Raw genomic sequence first — 25,016 nt, 5'->3', positions numbered from 1 at the left:
ATCTTAAGTAGATTCCCTACGCTGTTCTTTAAGGTCCATTTTAGTTTTGCTCTGTGGTTCTACTAAAGACACTAAAGAATTGGAAATCTCAAGGTTTCATGTATGTGATAGATACTAGGATGTCATGGGTACTATGGTCTGAATCATGAACTTTCAGTGCAGGGACATGATGTTGTGACCCGGGACCCCACTCAGGGGTGACTAGGAATATTGGTGCTGTATGATGGAGTGAGTGGACTGTGGCATGGTAGGTGCTCTAACAGCACCTTGATTGCCAATGAGTAAGAACCACTGTCAGCTCTGTAACCAATGCCAAGAGAGGCTTGGAAACCCTTTTCCTCTTGTGATTGAGGCAGAGAACTTTTGTTGACTTCTTGATTGGTCCTGAGTCATTTTACTTCCCAAGTTTCAGTGAGCTTGTCTGGGGGATGTGGTCACCTCTCCTTTGATTATAACATCCTATGTCTCAACTATCTTCTCTCAAAGAAGAAGTGTTTCATTTTAGAAGAAAATGCTACAAAAGGACTGGCAAAAGAGGGGTGCCTCAGTGTAGGCCTCAGGTGTGCCATCCTTGAACGGTGTGATAGACAAGCCATTAACATAATAAATGGTAACACTGTTAGCGCTTTTGAGAGCTGACTGTGGGTCAGACACTGAAGTAGGTGCTTTACACTGAGCTGGTATGAAAACTGAGGACCCTTGAAGATAAATATGATTTCCACTTCATCTACAGTTGAAGGTACTAGTGTCCAAATAAATCAAATAACTCACTGGAGTTATAGACATCTTTATGGATCCATAATCTATATGTTCACCTATGGAGTTTCCTTCAGGTGTCACAGCTAGCAGTGAGATCTGTGAAGAGGTGAGAATGAAAACTTGGTTGAGCTTGACTTCATTAGGCTAGATCAAGCTTCTAGAGAGTCTGATGCCAGGTGGTTTATTAACAGCATATTTAAACACAGTGCAATTTGGGAAAAAGTTTCCTGGTATAATATAATCCCTGATACAAAGAGAGGCATAATTACATTGAAATTCAACTCAAGGAGCATGCCCTTTCTTCCAGCTAGACTCTCTGTATTATTAGTTTAAGGGCCTAGGGAAGGATCTGGCATGGTCTAGGTCATATAGATAGCATAGAGGTCATTTAGGTTATAGAGCTTGAGAGAGCCCCTGGATATGCAGATAATGTTAGGGTCTTTTAGACTACTAGTCATACAGATCTCCAGGATGTTAATCACCTTGATTCCCAGCCTTCTGGAGGGAAAACTGGTTTTACATCTGTTCTCTTGAGAGGACAATCCTGAATGCTTAACATTCCCATTTCCCTGGAGATCTCTGGGCAGGAGGGCCTTCATGCTCCCAACATTTACCTTTCTTCCATATCCATGTACTTTCAAACTATATTCTCCTTAATTAAACATTGCAATGTTCGAAGTAATTCACTGTAATTAAATCAAGGTATCCTACATATGACTGGGGACGGTAGGTTTGGCTGATAATTTCCTTCTTGTATTCATAGATGCCCTTCCTATTGTTGTTGTTTTTCTGTTTGTTTGTTTGTTTTTTGTTTGTTTGTTTTTCGAGACAGGGTTTCTCTGTATAGCCCTGGCTGTCCTGGAACTCACTTTGTAGACCAGGCTGGCCTCGAACTCAGAAATCTGTCTGCCTCTGCCTCCCAAGTGTTGGGATTAAAGGTGTGCACCACCATCACCGGGCTCCTATTGTTGTTTTAATAGAGCAGAAATAAGAGAGAAAAATATTGGTTTTTAAATAATAGCTCAATGTTCATCCCAGTGCAGATAATGAAACTTTCTTATGAAATAAACAAGGACATAAACTTAAATATTTCTATATTGATTATAGATTGCATATTATAAAGAATAGTCCAGCTATCCTTTGAGACCCAGGCATGCAGTTATTCTGCTTTCTGTGGTTTTGTTATTTTTAACTCTCTGTAGCCAAGCTGTCCTGGAAGTCTTGGCAGTCCTCTTGGCCCAGTCTCTCTATTTATCACTGAAATTATAAATGTGAGTCACCATACTTGGCCTTTTACTTGTTTGAGTCAGGGTCTCACTGTTCTTGAACTTATGACCCACTTCCTTCAGCCTCCTGAATGAGGGCATGCAATTAAGGCCTGGGACACCTTGTTTTGCTAGTAGCTATTTGTAAGGTCCTTCTCTTGAATGATGTATTACTAGTGAAGAATAAACTAGTAAGATGGGGAAGGGAGAAAACGATGTGTAGAGCAACATGGAATTGTGGTAGGTAGCAGTGAGGTGGAGGTGGGCACAGCGGGTGTGGAGGTGGGCATGGGGAGGCACTCACTTTCCCAGGCTCAGGGTCCTCTGCCTTCAGCTGGTCATACAAGTGTGGCTGGTTTTTCTTTCATTAAGGAAAGCAATTCCTGTTCTCTTTGGAATTAAGAGAACATGATCATCAGTAGACTTTTGGAAAACGAAGCACTGATGATATGCAGCAAATGCTTGCTGTGCTGCCCTCAGCAGGAAGAGGACTGGGGCGTTTCAGGGCCTGAGCGCCATCCATGCTGACTACTGTTTTTATCTTTTTCTTTCTAAGACTAGATGTTACCACGTTACGAACTCCTGTGCTCCAGTGATCCTCCTGCTTCAGTCTCTCAAGCAGTATGCCATTAGGTCTGACTGCTCCCATTTTGTTTGCCTGATTTTTTGAAAAAAAGTCTTACTTTTACAGTTAAAATATTCTTTACTTAAAAATCTTATTTAAAATTACTTATAGTTGTGGATAGGATTTACAAAAAATATAAAGTGTCAAGAATTAAAACATTTCAGAAGGTAGATTTTGGGAAAACTGGTATGTGTATTTCTAGAGTTGTCTTTCAGCTAACATGTTTTTGTTATTTGAGTATTATATTAACTTAAAGAAAAATAATTTGGAATGCACCTTAACAATATTCTTTTATCTATCACTATATTTATTCTTTTAAAAACCACTCTTCAGCAGAGAAAAACCATTTTAACTAAATAATGTTGGTATTTAGTTACTGAAGTCTAGTACAGTTAGACCAATTTAAACATTTTTCAAAGGTGGATAGAAAAGTAAACATATATTAAGGGAATGCATCCTGAAATTACATGTAGAAACTGAGGTCATAAACACACATTATCTTTCTGTTCTAGATATTTGAATGGTGGTATTTTCGCAAGTATGGAACATCTTTCATTGAACAAGTCTCAGTAAGCCACTTGCGCCCCCTTCTGGGAGGGGTTGACAACAACTCTTCCAATAATTCTAATTCCAGTAATGGAGACTCAGATTCCAACAGACAAAGTGTCTCAGGTATGGAACGTCTCTTACAAAATTTTCGTGTAATTAACAAAACTGTTTTAAAAGATTACGTTTCAGAGAAAAACTGTGTTTAAATTTCAAGGGAGGTAAGAAAGCTGTACCAGAGAGGTATCAGGCATGCATGCCAGGGACAGAAACTACTCATGCTGTTAACTTTACTTTCATTCCCATTAGCTTTATCATAACAAATGATAATAGCATTATCTCTAAAGCAATGTAGCATAGAGCACTCATCAAGTGCATTAGCTACCTCAGCCATGGCTGCATGCTGAGTCTAACTAGATCTCAGTTCGCTGCTTTTCCCTGCCCACTGATGCTGAAGCACACATTCAGGTTCCTCAGCACAGCACAGGCTGCTTTTAACCCGGTGTCATCAGACTGTTCTGTCAGTTTACTTTCCTTGCTTGTATCTGCCATGTTTCTTAGGACCTGACCCACGTATGTTTCTCTTGTTCCCCTGTCACTCCCCAAATCAAATGCCTTTTCTAATAGACATACTAACGATCTCCATGTTTTTGATCTTTGATAGTTTTCCCTTTAGCAACAATATCAAATAGTGATTGGTGGGGCTGTTCTTTTTTTGTAGCCTTCGTAGTGCACCACACACCCAGCTTCTGTATCTGTGAAAGCCAATAAGCAGATGAGTTCAAACAAGAGGAAAGAATCTATTGCTTCACCAACAGTAAATTCTTCTTAAGTACTTATGGACTTGGTTTCTACTGTTTCTCATGAACTACAAAACGTCTTCCTCTCCACTGGCCTGTTGGAGGAACTAGCATAGGTTTTTTCACTGCAGTAGAGAAATATTCAGTGTTATAGAAAGCAAGGCAGGTGGCCGTGGGGAGGGATCTCTGGCCTAGCTGAGTGGTTCCACTAGTTCTGAGAGTTGAAGAATGAAAGGAAGACATTCAGAGCTAGGTTAGATGTTTTCTTTTCTTCACAACTCAGTCACTTTTCTAACTTCCTAGCCAGGCTGTTAGCAACAAGGAACATTTGTCCCTGATGTTGAGGCAGAGGTTTTTTGTTCGTGCTTTTCCAGCAGAAAGTGAATGGTATTGGGCAGCTCCTAGTGTGTGCTTACCTCATTCTAATGGTACGCACATGAGAATTGGCACTGCGCAGGTAGTAAAATTGTTTGCGGCCCTGTACATTTCTCTATCTCGTAAAAAGGAAAGGAGGCCTGAGCTCAGCAAAACATTGCATTAACCAGAAATGCAAAGCCTTGTGGCTGGCTCACTGCTCTAATGAGGAATGTGATCATTTAGTCATTATCATACAAGGAGGGGCAGATGATTGCTGTCACATGTGCCTGCTGGGAAGACTCCAGAGATTACCTGGATTGCTGACTGACCCCAATTTCTGTATACTTGCATGGTGCAGAGAATGAACAGATAGCAAACAGAAAGCATGTCCTTTTAAGGTATTCCTTAAAATGCTTTCATTTATATTTTCATGAAACCCCTCCTTTCTCCTTACCCAGCTTAAAGCTCTTGACATTTCTTGATGCAATGAAAAGTCCATGTTCTCTGTATTAACATTATTTTTAATTTATTATTATTTATGTGTATAATTGGAGTGAAGAATATCTGCACAGCCTATGTGTGACAGTCAGAGGAGAACTCTGTGTGCAGAACTCCCCTTCCACCTTGAGTGGGTTCTAGGGATGGATCAAACTCAGACTACCGGGCTTGTGTAAGCAACCCTGCTAGATCATACACTTTTCTCAGTAGATGTATGACTTATTATATGAATTTTGATGTTATCATTTGCAAGGAAGAATCTAAGTCCTTTTAAGCAATATATTCATCTAAGTATACATTTTTAGCCCCAGATACTTGGGAGGCAAAGACCAAAGTATCAGATGAGTCCATGTAATCAAGACTACTAAGCTAGGCAGTATGAGACCATGTCTCAAAATCAGACCAAAGAAAATAGAACAAAAAGATAAAAACACATTAGAAATTGACAGCCATAGGTAGTCTCCATTTTTACCTGGCTAAGATTAGACTTGATTATTATTACTGACTCAATTACAGTAGTATTTACTACTCTGTCCTCTTTCTGTTACTTTACTGCATGACAGATATAGCATGTATGATATGATTTTACAACAATGTTTTAATAGTTACTTTTAGAAAAATGGAAGGTATGAATAGACTTACTTCTTAACATCTTTACTGCCAATATTTGGCTAATTCAGTGTGACAAACGTAAGCAGGTATGGAAATATCAGAACTCATGCAGTTAACATTGCTTTATATTTTCTGTGATGATTGTTGTGTGTGTACATATGTATATATACATATATATTATAATATGTATGCATATATATGTACATATGTATGTATGTAAACATGTGTGTGTGTGTGTGTGTGTGTGTGTGTGTGTGTTTATTTGAGAGTCTTACTAGGCTTTCTTGAATTTCCCTGTGTAGCCAAGGATGATCTCTAAGTCACTATATCCTTCTTTCCCATCCTTTGCAATGCTGGATTGCTTTATGTGACAAGAGCCATCATGCCTGCCTGATTTTTATTTCTAAATAATGAAAGTACTACAAAATATATTAACTGCAATTATCTCTATTAATCACTTTCTGTTTATAGTCTGCATTATCTTATGGGGAAAAAAGTCCAGATCTGAAAATACTTCATGTATTTCCTTAAAATAGATGAATTTGCATTAAAATTCATATTCCCTTTAAACTAGTAATAAGGGCTATTGAATACATAACAAAAGGGTAGAGTTTGTTGATTTTGTTAAAATGCATAGATGTCATCATTGAATTTTACATGAAATTTAACTTGGCAAATAAAGTCCCATGAGCTTAGATAAATAAAGTTTAATGGAATTATTTGGAAAATAAAATTATTGACAAAGTTAAAAATAAGATAAAGACATTAGATATAAATATTGGTCCATGTGAAGGCTCATTAGAGTCCTTAATGTATTATTTAAGTGAAATCTGGCATACATACCCACCTCACAGTGGTTTGTGAGGAATGAGGAAATAGGGCAGATCATAAGTGCATTCTGAAACCCCTATTGTATAAAGTGGGTGGAATGCAGCATTGCTCAAGTTGTTCTGTGATTCTTACTTATGGAGAAGTGAGGTTGATTACATAGTTTCTTGCTTTAGCCAAACTTCAGCTTGTTTGGCCCAAGATCATGTGTGTGGACATTCTTGTTTCATTTTATTTGGGAACTAAACTGCTATTTTTTTCCAAATGTATGGTTTCTGATAAACTCTGCTGATGTATTTTGCCACATCACCACTCAGTCTCACTGCTATTTCTTAATTCAGTACATTTTATGAGTTGGTGATGCACAAGATTTAAAATGTAGCCAACTTCTCCCTGAGAGAGGGGATTCTCACAACCCACTGAGACCTAGAATTTGGCTTTAGGAGAACATTTTTTTTTGATAATTTATTCTTGTTCTCAAATAAAATACCATAAAGACAAGGTTTGCAGCATTTGTCTTTAGCCAGATAGATATTGGGAAAAGTGCAAGTTGCTCCATCTTATCAGCAGAGATGCCAAAGTCAAGTGCAGTTGCTCCAAGACACTTCAGCAGCCCCTGGGAGAGCTGGATCTCTACACAGCTCTGACACAGCCACTTGGCTTCCTAGCCAAATCATCGCATTTATATCTTATTAATTTTCATATCATATTTCAAATTCTGGGTAATTATAAAAATTCAAACTTCTAATTAATTATAATTATGCTGTATAAATATATATTCTACATTCTAAATTAATGCTCATTGGATCATTGAGGCAGCTTGGGAAAAGTAAAAATACAGTCCTAAAACTGTCATAGATGGCAACTCTCACAATTAGACAAGATACAGGAAACAAGTCTCATGACTGACTACCTAAGTAGCTTTCTCTGTGACAATATGTGACAATTTTCTCCCTCTTCCTGAACAGTCTTGTCCTCTGTAGCTCAGGGTGACTTTAAACTGTGAATCCTTCAGCCTTCCCCTCCAGAGTTTTAGATGTTACAGGTAGGTGTGCACCACCTTATGGATACAAGTTCTTAAGGACTAATTGGGTATTTTATGTCACTGCCCCAGACCCTCTGTAAGGTGTACAAAGCTAAAGTTAACATAATTATTAAGTAACTAAAAGTCTCACTGTTGGCTCACTGCTATAATCTCAGCATTAGCTAGGCAAAGCCAGGAATGTTGAAAATTCTAAGGACAGTTTAACCTGGCCTGGAAAACCTTAATATCAATGGTATTAATCCTCTGTAACAAAATGCAGGACACGATTTGTGACCTGTCTTCCACAGCAGCTCAGCCGCAGTGATTGACAGTTCAAGCTGCTAGTCTTAGTTTTAGGACTTTCACAGTCAGTGATCTGAGGCTTGCCATTTAACTTTCCTAAATAAGCTTTAGTGTCTTAGTCTGAAAACATGAGACTAATAGAAATAAGAATTTCACAGAGTATTCTGGGAATTAAATGAGGCCAGGCAGAAATTCAGTCAGAGGACAGCGTTCTATGTAGGAGATAAACTGACTTTAGAAATAGAATTGGGAGATACGGCTACATGGTCAGTGACTCCTTTACACACACGGTTTTCAGAGCTTTCAGTTCAGATGTTCCCCTTTGCAAAATTATGAATTTTTATGTATTAGGGACTTTTGGGGTTGCTTATTAATAGTCTTAGTGATGGTAAACAAGATATTTACATGCCAAAATTTAATGCATAGCTGGAAAGTGATTTTCCCCTAGCCATTTTTTTCAAAATCATTCCATTAAAATGTATAGTGTAGTACAAAAGAGATGTTTATTTATATAGTGGAGAAGTCTAGAATGGATTCATTCAATTCCTAGTGAACATACATTTACTTATCAGGGTTAATACATTATTTGGTGGCGTTGATTTAGTCATAAATGTCCAGTTAGAAATGTATGACATGTGAATAAAAAGATTTAGTCATCTCATCATGTCTTTGATGAAAGCGGTACTATCTTGAATAAGGCAAACCATACAAATGGTCTTAAAAGTCACAATTACTAATCCTGTTTTTTTGTTTGTTTGGGTGTTTGTTTTGTTTTGTTTTTCGAGACAGGGTTTCTCTGTATAGTCCTGCCTGTCCTGGAACTCACTCTGTAGACCAGGCTGGCCTCGAACTCAGAAATTCGCCTGCCTCTGCCTCCGGAGTGCTGGGATCAAAGGCGTGCACCACCACCGCCCGGCTGTAATCCTGTTTTTTTTATTAGCAACAAAATTTGTTAAATAAAGGCTATCCATGTTTCCTTTACCATTTTTTTTTCTTTAAAATTATTTTCTCCTTACACGAGCAGTTTGCTTACTCTAAACTATGATGCCTACAAAATGCCACAAAACCATAAAGGCTTTGGACCTGAGGTCCATAAGCAACAGCCCAGGTCCCGGAGACCGGGGATGTGAGAGCAAGGGACAAGCATCAGGGACTGGTGGTGCTCAGGGCTGTGGGGAGCTTGAAGCACACTGACATTTGAAGCACAGAAGGTAGATCCCGGAGGAGTTACTCAAGTATAAAAGTGAATCATCTCACCTCCGCTGAAATACTGACATCCAAACTGAAATGAAATCAAATGTTACGTACCGATAAAAAAAATCGAGACGACTTACGGAGCCAGCCGAGTTAGAGAAACCCGGCGGGCCTGTGAGGAACTGACTGCACCTGTGCTGAGGTGGAAAATGGCGCCCACGCACCCCTCCTCGGTGCCTGCGACCGGCGCGGAGCGGCTCCGACTAGCCCGAGGGTGCAAGCAAGGTCAGGCCAAAGCAGTCCTGCCGACGTCTACTGTGGTGCTGCGGGCGGCTGCGGCTGAGGGGTCGGCTTCCGGGCCCGTGCTGGCCCTTTTCTGGTTTCTGGACAGGCTCCACTGCTAGTATGGGCCCATGGTTCCGCTCCAAGGTCCCATCCTTCCTCTGCTCTCTGGGATCATGGTGTCCGGCCCAAGCTGGCCCCTCTGCAGGGGCAAACGCCCTGGCCGGAGGTTCGTTCGCGTTCAAGTTCCTGCGCTCGCTCACTCGCTCGCTTGCTCCCTCGGTGTGGTGGGCCTAGGATCCTCAACTAGGAGTAGCATGGCAGTTTGCACAGGCCTCTCCCTCACAGCCGCGACTCCCCACGTGGCTTACTGGCAGTTCTGTAGGTGTTTTCTGCTCTTGGGGTTCTGTCCGGACAGGCCCAAATCTGGAGAGAAGGTCTCTGCTCCAGGCTCTGTCTTCTTTAAGTTGATTAAAGCTCAGATAGCTCAAGGCCCCGCTGCCCAGCTTGGAGACAATTCCCCGTCTTGTTGTGGTATTCTCCTTTGCAGCCAGCAGGCCTAGCACAGCAGTCAGATGTTTGAAAGTTTTTCTCAAAAATAGTTATTTTGAAAAACTATGAAGTAGTTAGGGCTTAGTTATTTTTTTTCAAAGGAGTACTTCTAATAATTGCCTAAAATTGATCAGGATGATATATTAGGTGTTCATTTCTGAAGTATCAAAGCTAGTAACTGTAGGAAAATCCCACCAACGAGTGGTTCACTTGGAGGTACTCTAATAATAATAATCATATGTTCAATGAAAACTTTAGACACTTTGGAAGTATTGTTTTGAAGTAACTGACACTTCCTGAGAGGAAGTTTGAGATTTGTTCATTCACTGGACAATTTAATTGATGAAATTATAGGATGTTGAAATGTGGTTTTGCCAATTGTAGGTTAACAGACGAGTCTAGACATCAGTTCTCAACCCTATTTACTGTGACCCTGGAGGAAAGGGTCTAATATGTACACCTCACTAATTTATATAAGGAATGTACATGATAAGCTGCAGACCTCCTTCTAGAAAGGATCAGTGAAAGCTAAGCATATACTATGATAAAAGTTGCTATTTCTGCTGTGACGAAGAGGCTGGAGCCTGTAATCTCAGCACAGAACCAGGTGAGTCCCCGTCTACACAGGACTGGGGCTGCCCATACCAGTCACTCATGGAAAATGCCAGGAAAATAGCAGCCAGGCTTGTCTTCCGAGGGAATTTTCTCATTTGAGGCTTCCTCCTCTCAGATGACTGTAGCTTGTGTCAAGCTGACATAAAAGCATGCAGCCCAGGAACTGGGTCAAAGGTACCAAGTGCTGATGGTAGTGATGGAAGGTTTTAGTGGGACCTGGGGAAACATCCAGCACTTGTGTTAGAAATCCTTAATGGATTATGTTTTATGTTCTTTGTTTCCCACATAGAAACAACTGTCCCATTTTGACAAAGAAGTATATGCGCTCTATAGACTGGGAAATGTCATGCCGTTTTAATGGTAGCTGGTTCCTCTCCCCTTGAGTTTTGGTATTCTTTCATACATGCTAAGGTCACAACATTTCCATCAGAGCTACGACTGGAGACTCTGTTATGGACACTGACAACCGAAGCACAGAGAGTGTTCTTGTATTAGGAGCATACTTACAAGTAGACTCTTAATGATGTGAGCAAGCGCCTAATGGAGTCCCAGTTGACTTTGAGTGCTTCCCAGTTGCCTCGAAATTGTGGAAGATAATGAAGAATGGAACATTCTTTTTGAAGGGTAAATTTGAAATATGATCTGAAATAAGTTCATTCCCCAAAAGGATACACAAGAAAAGCATTTATGTGTTAGCTCTCTTGCCCTGTGGAGGTCTGTCTCTCTGGAATCTTCATGTTTGGCATTTATATCATCTGTTCATGGTATACTAAGCCACATCAGGCAACTGATATTTATGGGGTGTGTTCTCTGGAGTCAATTCCATGCTAGAACAATTTTCCACAGTAAAGATTATAGAAGAGAGCAGCAAAGATGAATCACATCGCTTAAGGCAAGAATTTGCTGTGTGTATATAGATGACCTTTATATTGCTTATTTCTTAAGGAAAAATAGCCTGCCTTGGGCCCTAAATTTCGACAATGTAATCTGGGAAGATAATGGCTTTGTACTTTGTCAGCGCCCTTCCCCCTTCACATCTGCTGCAGCTCATTGCATCTCAGTTTCTAAGTTTCAGGGTTAGTTTAAAAGTTAATACAGAACAGTTTCACAACATCAAGTTAACAAGAACTTAGTTCTTTAAGTGATAAATTTAACATTTCAGAACGTTTGCAGCACCCCCTGCTGGCTATTTTTTGGAAATTCCTAAACTAAGTGTTGTTCAGGTACTGCTTGGTTATTTTTCCTTAGAAATATTTTGCTTAAACTGAGGTTATAGGGTTGAAATTTCACTGAAGATAATTTTCATTCTAATTTGTCAATTGGGTTTTGAATGGTGCTTATTTCCTTTGGCACTATAATAACATACTTGTTGGAGAAAACTGTTTGACAGAATTTTTGTAAAATGGTATTTCTAATCAAATTAAATATGAGAAGAAATATTTTTTCGAACACCCATGTTTTATTGTACATATTTTTTTTTACCATGAACATCATTTCACGCAAGACACAAGCTTACTTTATGTTAACTAAAAACCTTGAAGGATTTATGATGAAGCTTGAGTTTAATTGAAGAACAGTCAGAGGAGGTGGAGTTAGAGGTGCACCAGCTCTAAGGACAGAAATCACAGCTGTTCGGCTGACCACCATGTTTCAAGCCAAGATCTGGAATCACAGTGTTCATGACCCTTCTAATGGGCTTTTTGTTTGGACAGCAAATAATTAACTAAAGGAAACATAATTTTCTAGTTAGTGTCATATGAAGTGATAACTATCAAATCCCAGTTTTTTTCTTAAGGACAGAATTCATACATGCTTGCTGCATTAAGTGACAAATTATATTAAGTGACAAAATTTTTGTGCCATTATAAACTGAGTAATTGTAAAATGAGATACCAACTTACTTTAAAGATAAATTCATCTCTTTTCTATGAAAACGTACACCCAAGTGTAAGTTTGTACTTGCTTTACTATTTCAGCAATAAACTAAAGGGATCATACAGAATGGTGCTTTATATTTTATTACATGCCAAGTGTCAGAACAATAGTTTATATGTCTCCTCCACTGTTACAAGTAGTAACTACTGGGTAGATGGATGCCCAGGTGGGTGGAGGGATGGTGGAGGAATGGTGCTGGATGAACAGGCCTGCTGTAGAGCCCCACTGAATCATCATCTGAGCTGTAAGGTCTCTTGAATTTCTGCCATAGTTGTGATTGTACACATTAGTGGGTGTGTTCTTTGAGGACTGATGTTATGACTTTGGTTAAGTGAGTTTTATTTTCTAACAAAACTGTACTTATCCAAAGAAATCTAGTGTTGTGAATTATTAGGAAGTCTTCATAGGATGTTTGAAAACAATTGTAGTTTATCAATCACGTGCTCACTATAACATGACCTTCGACCTTTAGATGGACTTCTCTAAGTTAAAGCCCCGTGGTCTTAGTTTCTGTGCACCTCGTATAACAAGATATAATTTTAGTAATTCACAATGTGACATTAGACTGTTGCTCTCTATTTTGTCAGTATAAGTAAAAGATGTGAAGATGCTCCAAAATGATTTATTTTAATAGAATTTCTTCCTGCAATTGTGGTAACATTAATTCTCTATCCCTTCCTAGAAAAGCAATATTAATCTAGTGAGTTATCTCCAAATAAAAATTGCCATCATCCTAATGGACCAAGTCTAGTGCTCTGTGTTGTGTATGATGCAGAGCTGTAGTTTGTCAAGGATAATGTCATTAAGAGATATGTGCTAGAGTGACAGAAAGTAGTCCCATCTGAACATGTACTTTTTTCCCTTTATTGTTGGAAGTTAATTCATAAAATCTGCTCAAATCTCATAGAATGACCACACAAAGTTACACAGTAGCTGATGTTGGCATGCACTAGCATTTGAAATATGAGGAAACTTGAGCCTAGAGATTAGGTGACATTTTCCCTGTCCCAGTGCCTGAGAACTCTCAAGTGCCTGATTAATCTCCAGGGTTGTGTTTTGTTTTTCAGTTTCCTACATAAAGGATGGAGAATCATATATTCTTATCAAATGGTCAGGAAGGGTGTTTTACTGAATTAATTAGCTCTTAATATCATTGGACTTACATGTCATTTCGTATTCCTCTTTGTTACAGAATGCAAAGTATGGCGAAATCCACTGAATCTGTTTAGGGGTGCTGAATACAATCGGTGAGTCTTGCCAGTTCAGGAAATGAATGAGTGGTTTAGAGAGCAAAGATAGCAAGTGCTGCCTCTGGTTCATTTAGGGGTCACGGAATAGTGTGTTATCACTTTCCTCCCCCCTTCCCGATCCTCCATCATTTCCAGCTCTTTTCCTCATTCTTCCTCCCCTACCTCCTTTTCTCTTCCGTTGGAGACAGGGTTTTATAGTCCAGAAATTGCTTGGTGGCTGGGTCCCTTTGCTCCCGATCCTCTTGCCTCACAAGTGAGTCCTGGGATTGTAGCATGCCACCATGTCCAACAGCTTCCGCCTTTGCGGATACAGTCTTCAAGTGTTTTGAGTTTTCTGTTTTATAGATACTTTGGCATTCTAGCTTGGAATAATATACAAAATTATAGGTTGTGATTGTTTTCTATTGTACTTATTCTTAGAAAAAATTATTAATGTCTGTGTATGTATGTTGCATACATACACTACATATACTATATACACTACATATACATATACTACAGTACTCTGAGAAAAACTTGTGGGAATTGTTCTTCCCTTGCACTGTGTGGGTCCTAGACCTTGAACTTGGGTTTTCAAGAGTGGTTGCAAATAGCCCATTTGCTGAGCTACCTCACTGCCTTCTGTTGCAGTTATACTCTTTTCAATATATATCATACAGACCCCGGATTCTGAAGGCTCTGCAACTTCATTCTATGGATCCCAGAGAAGTTATATTGCAATTTAATTGAGTGAAGTAATTAGGCAAATTAGAAATTCATAGTTTGGGGAAATATCTATTTGTAATAATAATTAGGGAAGTTTTCCATTAGCAAAGACTATTAAAATGTTAAGGCAAAACCAAGAGAATATGTGTATTTTGTGCTATATAATTCCTGAAGGAAGAATAGGATGACTTTTTTGAGGTTTTTTTTAAATTTAATTTTATGTGTGTGGTTGGTTTGCCTGCATGTGTCTGTGTGTCAAGTGCATGCAATGCTAAGGGAGGCCAGAAGACAGCATTGGATTCCCCTTGCAACTGGAGTTACAGACACTTGTTAGCTGCCATGTGGTTGCTGGGAATCCAACAGGAGTCCTTTGGAAGAACAGTCAGTGCTCTTTCCCACTGAGCCTTCTCTCAACCCAGGGCAGGATTTTTTTAAAAAATATGGTGTTCATGAACAAAGGTATTTTAATGCTCAGTAGTGGTTTGCATTTCAGTCTCTGTACACCTTCCTCCTTTATAGGTCTTTTTCCTTTCTCAAAACTGTCTAACCATCATATTTGCACCTGACAGGTACACTTGGGTCACAGGACGAGAGCCTCTGACCTACTATGACATGAACCTCTCTGCCCAGGACCACCAGACATTCTTTACTTGTGATTCAGATCATCTTCGCCCTGCAGATGCAAGTATGGAAAACCCTTCAGATACTTAAGGCTGGGAAAGTTTTTCAGCTTGTTCCACATCATGGTTCTGATGCTATAATGTCTGCTCTACAGCTAGGTTTGGTGGCGCACATCTGTAATCTCAACACGCAGGAGGCGATGGAGGGAGGACATCTAGTTTGAGACCAGCTTGAACTATGTAGGGAGTTGCAGACCAGCCTGGGCTCTATAAGAAGAACAAGGAGGGCTAGGGAGATAGAACAGGAAGTAAAGTTCTTGCCCTGTAAGCATGAGGACCTGATTTTGATGCCTTATCCATGTAAACAGAAAGAAAACCCAGATTTGGTAGCACATCTTTGTAATCCCAACTCTGAGTAGGCAGAAACAAGTGGATCCCTGGGGCTTGCTGGCCAGTCAGCTTCAACTCTGTGATGAGAGCCAGACCTGTCTCAAAAGAAGGACAAAAGGGAAGAAAAGGGAAGTGGGGAGAAAAAGAAAGGTGGATGAAGGTCTGACACCCGAGGTTATCCTTTGGACTACACGTATATGCCCATGCATACACATGTGCATCTCTCTCTCTTTCTCTCTCTCTATTCAATGAATAAAATATTAAATTGACTAATAAAAACAAGAATTCATAAGGAATATGTATATGAAATTTATCCACAATGATTATCAATGTAGTAATAAGGCTTACTATTCTCTAGAACATGATTTTAAAATATCAAAGTAAGCTCTATGTATTTGGAAACACACACTTTACACAAGGTGAGGTAAACTTCAAAGGTGAGGAGGAATGAGGGTCTCCTTAATCATATTCTGATTAGAAGCTGGGATTTGGCGAATAGGGGAGGTGGGGGTGGTGTACACCTTTAATCCCAGCACTCGGGAGGCAGAGGCAGGCAGATCCCTGAGTTTGAGTCCTGCCTGGTCTACAGAGTGAGTTCCAGGCCAGCCAGGGCTACCCAAAGAAACCCTGTTTCGAGTTGGGATTCATTCAATATAAATGGCTACACTATAAGAAGCTGACTTATAAAATAGGAATTATCAAATTATATAAGGATATTGTTATTTTTAAAGTCTTGCTGCTATTATTGAATATCATAATAGGATTAATATTCCTGGGCACTAAGCTTCTCCCAATATATTCACAAGCTGCTCTGATACATAAAAGCTAGATTTCCAGGGAAGTTGAGTCATGAATATCCATGTCAAGCAAAATTCTATGGCAGTTTACCTCGGTTCACTTGCTCTGCATAGTTTAAACTTTCACATATTCTGCACTAGTAGCAAATGTTTTGGAACATGTTGAATAGAAATTATATGTTATAGAAGGAATAAAGAACTGAGAGTTACTTCAGATGGGAACAGGTACATTCAGGATGGTCTGGCCATAAAATAGAAATTGCAAAGTATGCAAAATATGTTTTCTAACAGCAAGTATTTATTAAAAACAAAAGATATGAATTCTTTATTATAGCTTGTTTTCTTGACCTTTTCAGTGTATAATATTTATACCTATAATTTAATCTTCACAAAACGCTTGCTATTGGCAACTGAAGAACAGTGAAATAGCAATTCAGAATACTTGTGTGACTTTTAGGGATACAAGGTGACTTCCTTAGTTGTAAAATGTTCCAGTTAAATCTGCTAACTGCTTATTGCCCTACAGATAGACATTGAATTATATGCAGTAGGTGACTTGAATTATTCCTTTTTTCCTAACTAGTAATGCAGAAAGCTTGGAGAGAAAGGAACCCTCAAGCCAGGATTTCTGCAGCTCATGAAGCCTTGGAGATAAACGAGTAAGTAGGGAGCAGAGTGGGTATCACATTAGTCTGAGTATTCTCAGTCAGCATTGACGGTACACTTCTGATAAGCTCTGCATTAGAGATGCAGTCTATTTCCCAGGGCGCGCGCGCGCGCGTTTGCGTGTGCCCGCGCGCGTGTGTGTGTGCGTGTGCGTGTGCGTGTGCATGTGCATGTGTGTGGGTGTGTTAGGGGTTTAGCTCCTTTAGAACAAAGCTCAGTACCCTTAAGGTTAAACCCTTCAAAGGATACCCTTGGCATATTGTGAAAACATAAGCTAAGTACAGTTCTTGGGAGATGTAGAACATTTTCCCAGGGACGCTCCTTCCTTTCTAGATGTAGAATGCTCATCTGTGCATCTGGGCTTCTAGATGTAACTTCTGCTAGAGGAAGAAACAGCAACTTCAGAAAAGATAAATGGTGATTAAAAAGCTAAAATGTTAATGTTAAGATGAAAAAAGAGGAAACACTGTCTTTTCTGTTGGTAAACATTCTATGGGTTACCAAGGAAGGCTGGGAATTCCTTCTGAGATCTCAGAAAATGAGATTCTTAATATCAGAGTCATTAAAATGTAGGGTTGGCAGGAACCTTAAAGGTCACTTAGCTCCGCCACCCATCTGGTGCTTGAATCACCTCAACAGGGCCCTTGCCAAGTGGTCATTGTTAAACTATTTTATGATATTTTTTCTCAAGAAGTGTACTGAATCTTCTCCAGAGGGGTCTTGGAAAAAAAAAAAAAAAAGAGTTACTCAGTTTCAGATCCTGTCACTGTAACCCTGATCAGCACGGCTTCCAACTCTGTCATGCTACATGCTTTTCACTCTCCCGTCCTCTACAAGTTTCATATGCCTGCCGTGTGTGTGTGTGTGTGTGTGTGTGTGTGTGTGTCTGTGTGTGTGTGTGTCTGTGTGTGTGTGTGTGTGTCTGTGTGTGTCTGTGTGTGTGTGTCTGTGTGTCTGTGTGTGTGTGTGTCTGTGTGTCTGTGTGTGTGTCTGTGTATGTGTGTGTGTTTGTGATTCATGTTTCTGCGAAAAGGATCAGGGCCCAAAGCAAAGCTCTGGGGCCTGGCATGTAGGGACTACCCTGCAGGCTCATGTCTTCATGAATCACATTTCTTTGGTTTTATTCAACCAGTTACCAGGCGCCCAGTTACTCTGTGATTCAATCCATATTTCTCCATTTTGATCTTAAGAATGCCAGGTAGATAGAGAGCTTTAATTTATAGTAAGTCTATTCGGGAAAATGAAGCTAGCAACCCTGTGTTATTTATTCTCAGCCATTTAAGCTGGCTTCTAGTGGTTTCTGCTTCGTTTATTTTATTTTATTTTTTTAATGTGCTTAGAGATCATTCCTTTAGTAATCCATTGGGGTTTCTTTCTGAATCACTGTTCCGTCATTTAGGAGGTCAGCTTTCTTTCCTGTTTTGACAGTGTATGCCACATGTGTCCTCTCGTCTTGTAGTCTCTATTCTTTGTGATTCCACAGCTCTCCAGAGAGTGCAGTTCTATGTCCTGCCTGCAAGGTCCATTGGCTTACTAGGGTCTGCCCCTTCCAGAAGAGTAGCTCATTTAGAATGCATTACTGGTGTGCTGTCTTGCATCTTTTTACCCATTTTAGAGTTTAATTTCCTCTCTCCTTTTTAGTCTGACAGTCATTCATTCTCCTTGATAAAGAAGCCAGGAGGAAGAAGCAATAGTAGTTCCCTTTCCTCTTTATTATCCACCACTATTAGCCATAAATCTTTGCTTTAATGTTGTTGTATTGCCTTTTTTTTTTTTTTTGCCTTTTTTTTGTGGTGATTTTGGAGAAATTGGAAAGGGGGAACCATCGGACTTTAAACATAACTTTAGACAGACGATAGATAGTTGTCCTGAGTGGGTTTTGTATGTTTTTTCCTTTTATTGATTTATGTTAGCCAACCCTTGCCAATTTGTAACTTGAGCTCTCCTGTTGTCATTCTTATGAACCATCCCACTCCTCGCAGTCCATCCCAGCCCTCTTCTCATCTTCCATTTTGTTTGCATGTTCTTTAAGAGTATGACCTGGGCCAGATCTCCGCGAAGCCAGGCTGATTACTGCAGTGTCACCCCTGTAGCCTCCCTGAGACCGTATTTGTCATCACGATGGCAGTTGGACCTGTGGAAGCTGTTCTGTTGTCTTGAGCCGTTTTCCATACTGCATCTCATGCCACTGAGTCATGCCTCTTTCCTATGAATTTTTAAAGTCTGCCTCCTCCTCTTCAACCGCCCTGAACTCTGGAATGACATAGTAACTCTCCCTGAATGTTCCTATCAGTTTTCATTTCACCGACTATTTTTTTCTTCTTGGTCAGAATTAGGTCCAGAGTTGAAGTTCCCCTAATTGCTTCCTCTACCATCTGGGAGATAAAATTGTTACCAAAGTAAGTCAAGAACCTGTTGGGCACCCTACTTCTAACCAAATGAGACTTGTAGCCAATATCTGGATGGTTGACACTCCATCACCACACTTCTTGCTTCTGTGTGTGTATTGTGTTGTGACAAAGATGCATCATATCCATCTTCCACCAAGCTGAGATCCTGTTCTGTCTCCTGACCATTAGCAGTTCTATTGCTCTCTCTTTCATGCACAAGCTCTAGCATGTTCCTACCCCAAACTCACGAGTTCCCACATAGACATGTTTCTTGGCTAGTACGGCTATTTTCCCTCTCCTAAGAATGCTATGTGAAATAAGAACACATAGAGCAAACAGCCTAGTCCTAACTATTCTTGAGTCCCCACCAACCAGCTGAAATCCTATAGTGAATTCCTTTAAGGCTATGTCTCCTGTTACTATTACCTAAGTATCCAGTTCATCACCTTAAAGCTATATTTTTGTGCAGGCGTCTGAAACCTTAAGTAATTTCTCTGATGCCTACCCCAGTAGTTCCCCTCAGAAAATCATGAGACAGTGTTAGCATCATAGTTATTCTTTTAAGTAATATATTCTACCCTGCCCTCCATAGCAATTGATTTTCTAGCTTTTATTCTAGGTATTTTCTCCATACCTTATCATATTTAGTTAAAGCCTCACCAATGGTTCATACTTGAAATTAGAAGGACGGGATGGAGAATTGGTAAGACTCTTCCCATCCCTAGGGATCAGATGACTCCCAAACTTAACATTATCTGAGAAGCCCATATTTTCTCCTAGCTGGCTTGGCAGTTTTCAAACGGTAGCATTTAGTTTTAATTTCTGTTTATTTCCTCTCTTGTGGTCTGATGGAGAGATAGGGCACTGGCAGCAGAGGAGCAGTGGAGAAGATGAAGGGGATGAGTGCAGATAACCCCATGTGCTCTGTTCTGGCCTCATCACCCCCTGAGACTGCCCTCCCTTCTGACAACAGGTTGTTCTTTGTATGATTTGGAAGGTTTGCATCTTTAAAAGCCTCCTGTGTTAGTTAGTTAACTGCATATCCTTTTTGGCTTCCTGCCTCGGAGAGTTGTTGAAAGGGTTACGTGACTTGATATGGTTAGTGCCAGGCACAATGTTTACTGTATGCTCAGCAGCAAATGACAGTTCTTTGGTAGAGGCGTGAGGTTGGACTCTCCTTAGGTTGTGTGACTGCATCAGAGGTTGAGCTTTCCAGAAACTACGTTTCCAGGTTTTTCTTGTGTTTTCTGATACAGAAGATCAGCACTTCACTGGGAGTTTAAAACCGTGCTGCACTCTGTTTTTCAGTCAGAAACTTGATTTAGTGAATTTTATGTTCTGAAAAAATTCTTGCAGTGAAAACAGTTTGTATCCAGTAAACAAAAAGGAAACGTGTAATTCTTGAAGTGTTGGACAGACCCATGCCCTAGTAGTTATTAAGCCCTTCATTATTAGCTGACGTTCACTGAGCACACCCTCAGTGCTGACTGCTACACTAAGCACTCCACAGAAAGCGTCTTCCGAACCTTCACAAAGACACGGAGTAGATCCCATGCTCTCCATCAGGGAAGCAGAGTCATACCTTGCCCCAGTGAGAGATTAAGGAGGGGCCCCGTCATATGTGAGCCCCAGGTTCCTAGCATTGCACATTCTACCGCTCAAGCTAAACTATAGGTGTTTCTTTTGTACCACTACTGTGTCAACAGCTGCAAACAGGTGCATGAATCAGTTGGCCATGCTGCATGTTTGACATAACTCCTTGCCCTTCTGCATGAACTCCCACAGTCTACTGCAATGTCCTTGGATTTGTAATTTGTAACATCTGAATGGACAGGTGTGCAACTGCTTATATTCTCTTGGCGGAAGAAGAAGCGACAACTATTGCTGAAGCAGAAAAACTCTTTAAGCAGGCCCTGAAGGCTGGAGATGGTTGTTACCGGCGCTCTCAGCAGCTACAACATCATGGGTCCCAGTATGAAGCTCAACACAGTAAGGTTTCCTCCAGGGTGATGTGCTGAGGGATAGGAATGGGAGAGTTAATTAGAACACAGGTTCAGTCTGGCTCAGAACTGGACTCTCTTGGATTCTGTTAGGTAAGGCACTTAGCACACTGCCAACTTGGTTAACCTTATATTCACATGCTTATTCATGCCCACAGAATTTCATTGCTGTAAACAAACAGTGATGCCATAAACAAACAACTTTTTGAGTTCAATAATTTCATCATTTCTCCCTTCCCTTTCCTTCCTCCAAACCCTTCCATGCATCTTCTACCACAATAACTTTTAAAACTTCCCCCCAGAATTGGTTTCTGCTTCTTCTCTTTCGTGGTTTCATCTCAGCTATTTCTCCATCTCATAGCTTTAAGTCCAGTTTAATAACTGAACATAAACTGGTTTTGAGCATCATAAAAATGTTATCCTCTAAGTCTTGTGTAGCATGATTGAAAAAGGACAATTTAGAATAAATCTTTTATTGGTTATAGTCTATTGGCATTTAGTTATTATTGAAGAAACATTAGTATTATCATTGAGAGAGAAAGAACCATGAGTTCTTCATCATTGGTGTTTTCTTAAAATAATACTTTTTTTTTGTAAAATAACTTTTAAAAGGCTAAGACCCTTTACTTCAGTACCCTAAACTGAGAACCAGTAATACTTTGTGGGAACAGTATAGAAGTAAGACAAAATAATCACTAGAGTTCCCTCAGCCCCTTGGCTCATCTTTGTTGGTTATTTAAACAGAAATCCAGTGATTCTTGTGGGAGAAAAGTGTTTTCGTGGTCTGACAAAAATGTGGGTTGTTTCTTTTAGGTAGAATTTCTCTCACTTCATCTCTCTCCTTTAGTTTGAAAAGTAGGGCTATATGTCCTTCATACTTGACATTATATAATTAAATTTTAATATTAAACTTGGATTTGGTCTAGAATCAGACTGAATCAGACTCTTGGTCTCAGGTGCCAGCAATATCATTACATTATAGCTGACACGTGTGGGGAATATGTCCACACAAGCTGTCTATACGCAGGCTTGCAGTTTTATTCTGAAGTGAGTATATGTAACACTTAGTCCATTATAAAAATATAGCAGTGTATTTGAAGATGTGTAGTAAATGGCCATTTTGTGAACTAAATGAAAATTAATGCATAAACTACACAACCTATAATATAACTTAAGACATTTTCTTTCTTTTCTTCTCTAAATTAAATCCTTTCAACCTGTTGCCTAAATCTATCCAAAAATATAATCACATCTTTAAAATAATTTGTAGGTACTTGGCAGTTTTTCAGCACACATCTTGTTCTCATTGTTTAAAACTTGAAATACTCAGACTTTGCTCTCAACATCTTTTAATAGCCGAGTATCATACATGTACTTAATCCATAACAGGTGTGTCATATTTTTCTCAAACACAGTAATTTTATTGAGGATTAAGCATATGCATGTTCTCACTGGTCTGGAAACATATCCAAAATACATAATTAAATAAAAGATTAAGATAAGAAGTTGCTAATATACTTTGTAGGGGCCATTTTTGTGACTATTGTTGTAGCTGTTTAGCTTGTCAGTGCTTTCTCTCACACTAGGGGAGTTTTTCGTTCTGCTGCGTGTACTGTTGTCGTATCTGGAATGTGTTATATTGCCATCTAAAACCAACTGCTTTTGGGACCTGGAGATGATTATGATGTCACTAGTGTTAGAGAAAGAGTAATATGAACCAGAAGTTCAAGATGAGGCTTCTCCAGAGTTAATGTCAAGAATGGAAAAAAAAAAAAAAAAGAGTTCATCAGGATGCAACCCGAGATTCACCCCTCAGCATCTTTACCAAAAGCATGCACACTGACGGAATGTGGAATTCTTGCTTGTAAACTGCATGCAATGTTGGTGTGTTCATTTTCTCGGCCCTGAATGACAGAGATTTTATTTATTGTCAAATAGTCCACACATAACTCAAAAGCACAGACTGGGTAATCAGTCACCATCCTGGCCTTTGCACATCTCAGTGCATTTGCTTTACTCTGCACACATTCTACAGTTAACAAAGTAGGTTCTCTGTGCTATTGGCAATAGGGAAGGCCAAAGGATCAGGGTGACGGTCTCTTGTGTTAAGGGTAACACAAATGAGCCTCTGCATTTTTCTCGCTTAACTTAATGCTCTTGGTTTTTATTGATTTGTTTTTTAACTTTTGATGTTTTATCTCTCCTTTCTCAGGGCGAGACACCAATGTCTTAGTCTATATCAAAAGAAGGCTGGCGATGTGTGCCCGGAGACTTGGAAGGACCAGAGAAGCAGTGAAGATGATGAGAGATGTGAGTTTATATCCTAGCCTGGGTTGGTAGCAGTGGACCTGAGCAAATGGGCCTCGAAGGCTGAGCCATGATAACACCATGGTCCCATAAGTGCCTAAGCCAGCTTCCAACTGACCCACTGACAGAGTGAACAATCTGGAGCAATTTACTTAATTCTGTGCTCTATTTTTCTTATCCATAAAGTAACAGCAGTTTTTACAATAACCTCGTAAGCTTCCTGTAAGATTTAAATGAGATAATACACAAAGTTTTTAATATAGTGTGACTGACATATTTTTTTAAATCTCAGTAGGTATCCTTATGAATCAGCCTTTGGGACTGTCGGCAGGAAACCAACAATGAGATTGGCCATTTTAGATAATTTACTTTTTTATTTTTAAACTTTATGTCAAAGTATTTTCATTTCCATTACTTTAATTATTTTTAATTGTTTGAGAATTTTCCTGTCTCAATATTTCCTCCCAATTTCATGTGTTCTTTGTTTTTCTATACATTGAGTCCACTCAGTGCTACCAGTAAGTGTATGGTGTATGGTATATGGTGTATGGTGTATGATGTATGGTCTACTGTCTATGGTGTATGGTCTATGGTGTATGTGTATGGTATATGTGTATGGTGTATTTGTATGGTATATATGTATTTGTATGGTGTATGTAATATAAAAATTTAATGTTTAAGGTGTATGGTATATGTGTATACTGTATGTGTATGGTATATGTGTATGATATATGTATATGGTGTATGTTTATGGTGTATGGTATATATGTATGTTGTATAGTACATGAGTATGGCATATGGTGTATGTGTATGGTGTATGTGTGTGGTGTGTGGTGTATAGTGTATGGTATATGGTGTGTGGTGTCTGGTATAGGGCCAACTCCTGGAAGATGGGTAGCCTTCTCCCAGTAGCCATCACTTGCCAATAGCTCCTTAGCTAGGAGTGGGTGTTAGTGTCTATACTTTCCATGTTGGGGTTTGGGTTGACTGAATCTTGTACTGGTCTCATGAATGCTGCCACAGCTCTGTGAGTTCATTCTTTCTACTTCCTGTCATGTCTGGAGAACACTGCTTCACTGTCATCCTTCACTCCTCAGCTTCCCACAGTCCATCTTCATGCCTCTTCTGCAGTGAGCCCTGAGCCTTGGGAAGGGGTAGATGCTTTATTTATTCAGTACATAGCTGTTAGGAAATGAATTATGGGCCATCCAGTTATATTCAAATTAATATTATAATAAGTGACTCCCATTGTAGTGATTTCAACCACTTTCCCATGACTCCTGAGAACCAGGCTACTTTATTAGTTGTAGTTATCACAAGAACTACTGATCAAAGGGATTGTGATTTGGCTTATTAGCAGGTCACATGCTGAGCATGGACGTTGACCTGGGTTTCAGTCCAAGTGCTAAAATCATGTAATAAAGTTCAAGGGAGAATGAAGAAGGAAGAGTTGTAAGCAAGAGAGACCCAAGGAGGCCATGACTGCATCCCTACAAGACAGAACAGTGGTTCGGAAGGAAAACAACTTAAGGGACTTTTGTCTTCAGTTTTGGTTGTTGTCATTAGTAAGAATCGTTTTCATAAAAAGCTGATATCAATGTGAATTGCATCCACAATTTTCCTTTTAAAAACTATCTCAAAAAATCCTTTGTCAGCACTTCATTTTTCTACTATATTCCTAAATTAGAAACTTATA

General features: G+C 39.6%; 1 protein-coding gene across 3 annotated transcripts in view; it reads left to right on the top strand.

Moving 5' to 3' along the window:
- The window catches only part of St7 (suppression of tumorigenicity 7), a 240,051-nt gene that overhangs the window by 132,295 nt on the left and 82,740 nt on the right, over positions 1–25,016 (top strand). For 2 of the 3 annotated variants that reach the window (XM_085840808.1, XM_029478333.2), the window contains exons 3-9: positions 3,162–3,321; positions 13,388–13,442; positions 14,720–14,835; positions 16,541–16,616; positions 18,954–19,022; positions 20,848–21,002; positions 23,226–23,323. In XM_085840808.1, the coding sequence (XP_085696934.1) occupies positions 3,162–3,321; positions 13,388–13,442; positions 14,720–14,835; positions 16,541–16,616; positions 18,954–19,022; positions 20,848–21,002; positions 23,226–23,323 (729 nt within the window). The remainder of the gene's footprint in view (positions 1–3,161; positions 3,322–13,387; positions 13,443–14,719; positions 14,836–16,540; positions 16,617–18,953; positions 19,023–20,847; positions 21,003–23,225; positions 23,324–25,016) is intronic. The other variant, XM_021164295.3, reaches the window with a different exon arrangement.

The sequence above is a fragment of the Mus caroli genome, unplaced genomic scaffold (assembly GCF_978045245.1).
Source record: "Mus caroli unplaced genomic scaffold, Mus_caroli_1 scaffold_7, whole genome shotgun sequence".
Classification (NCBI taxonomy): Eukaryota; Metazoa; Chordata; class Mammalia; order Rodentia; family Muridae; genus Mus; species Mus caroli.
This window is presented reverse-complemented; position numbering and strand designations above follow the sequence as displayed.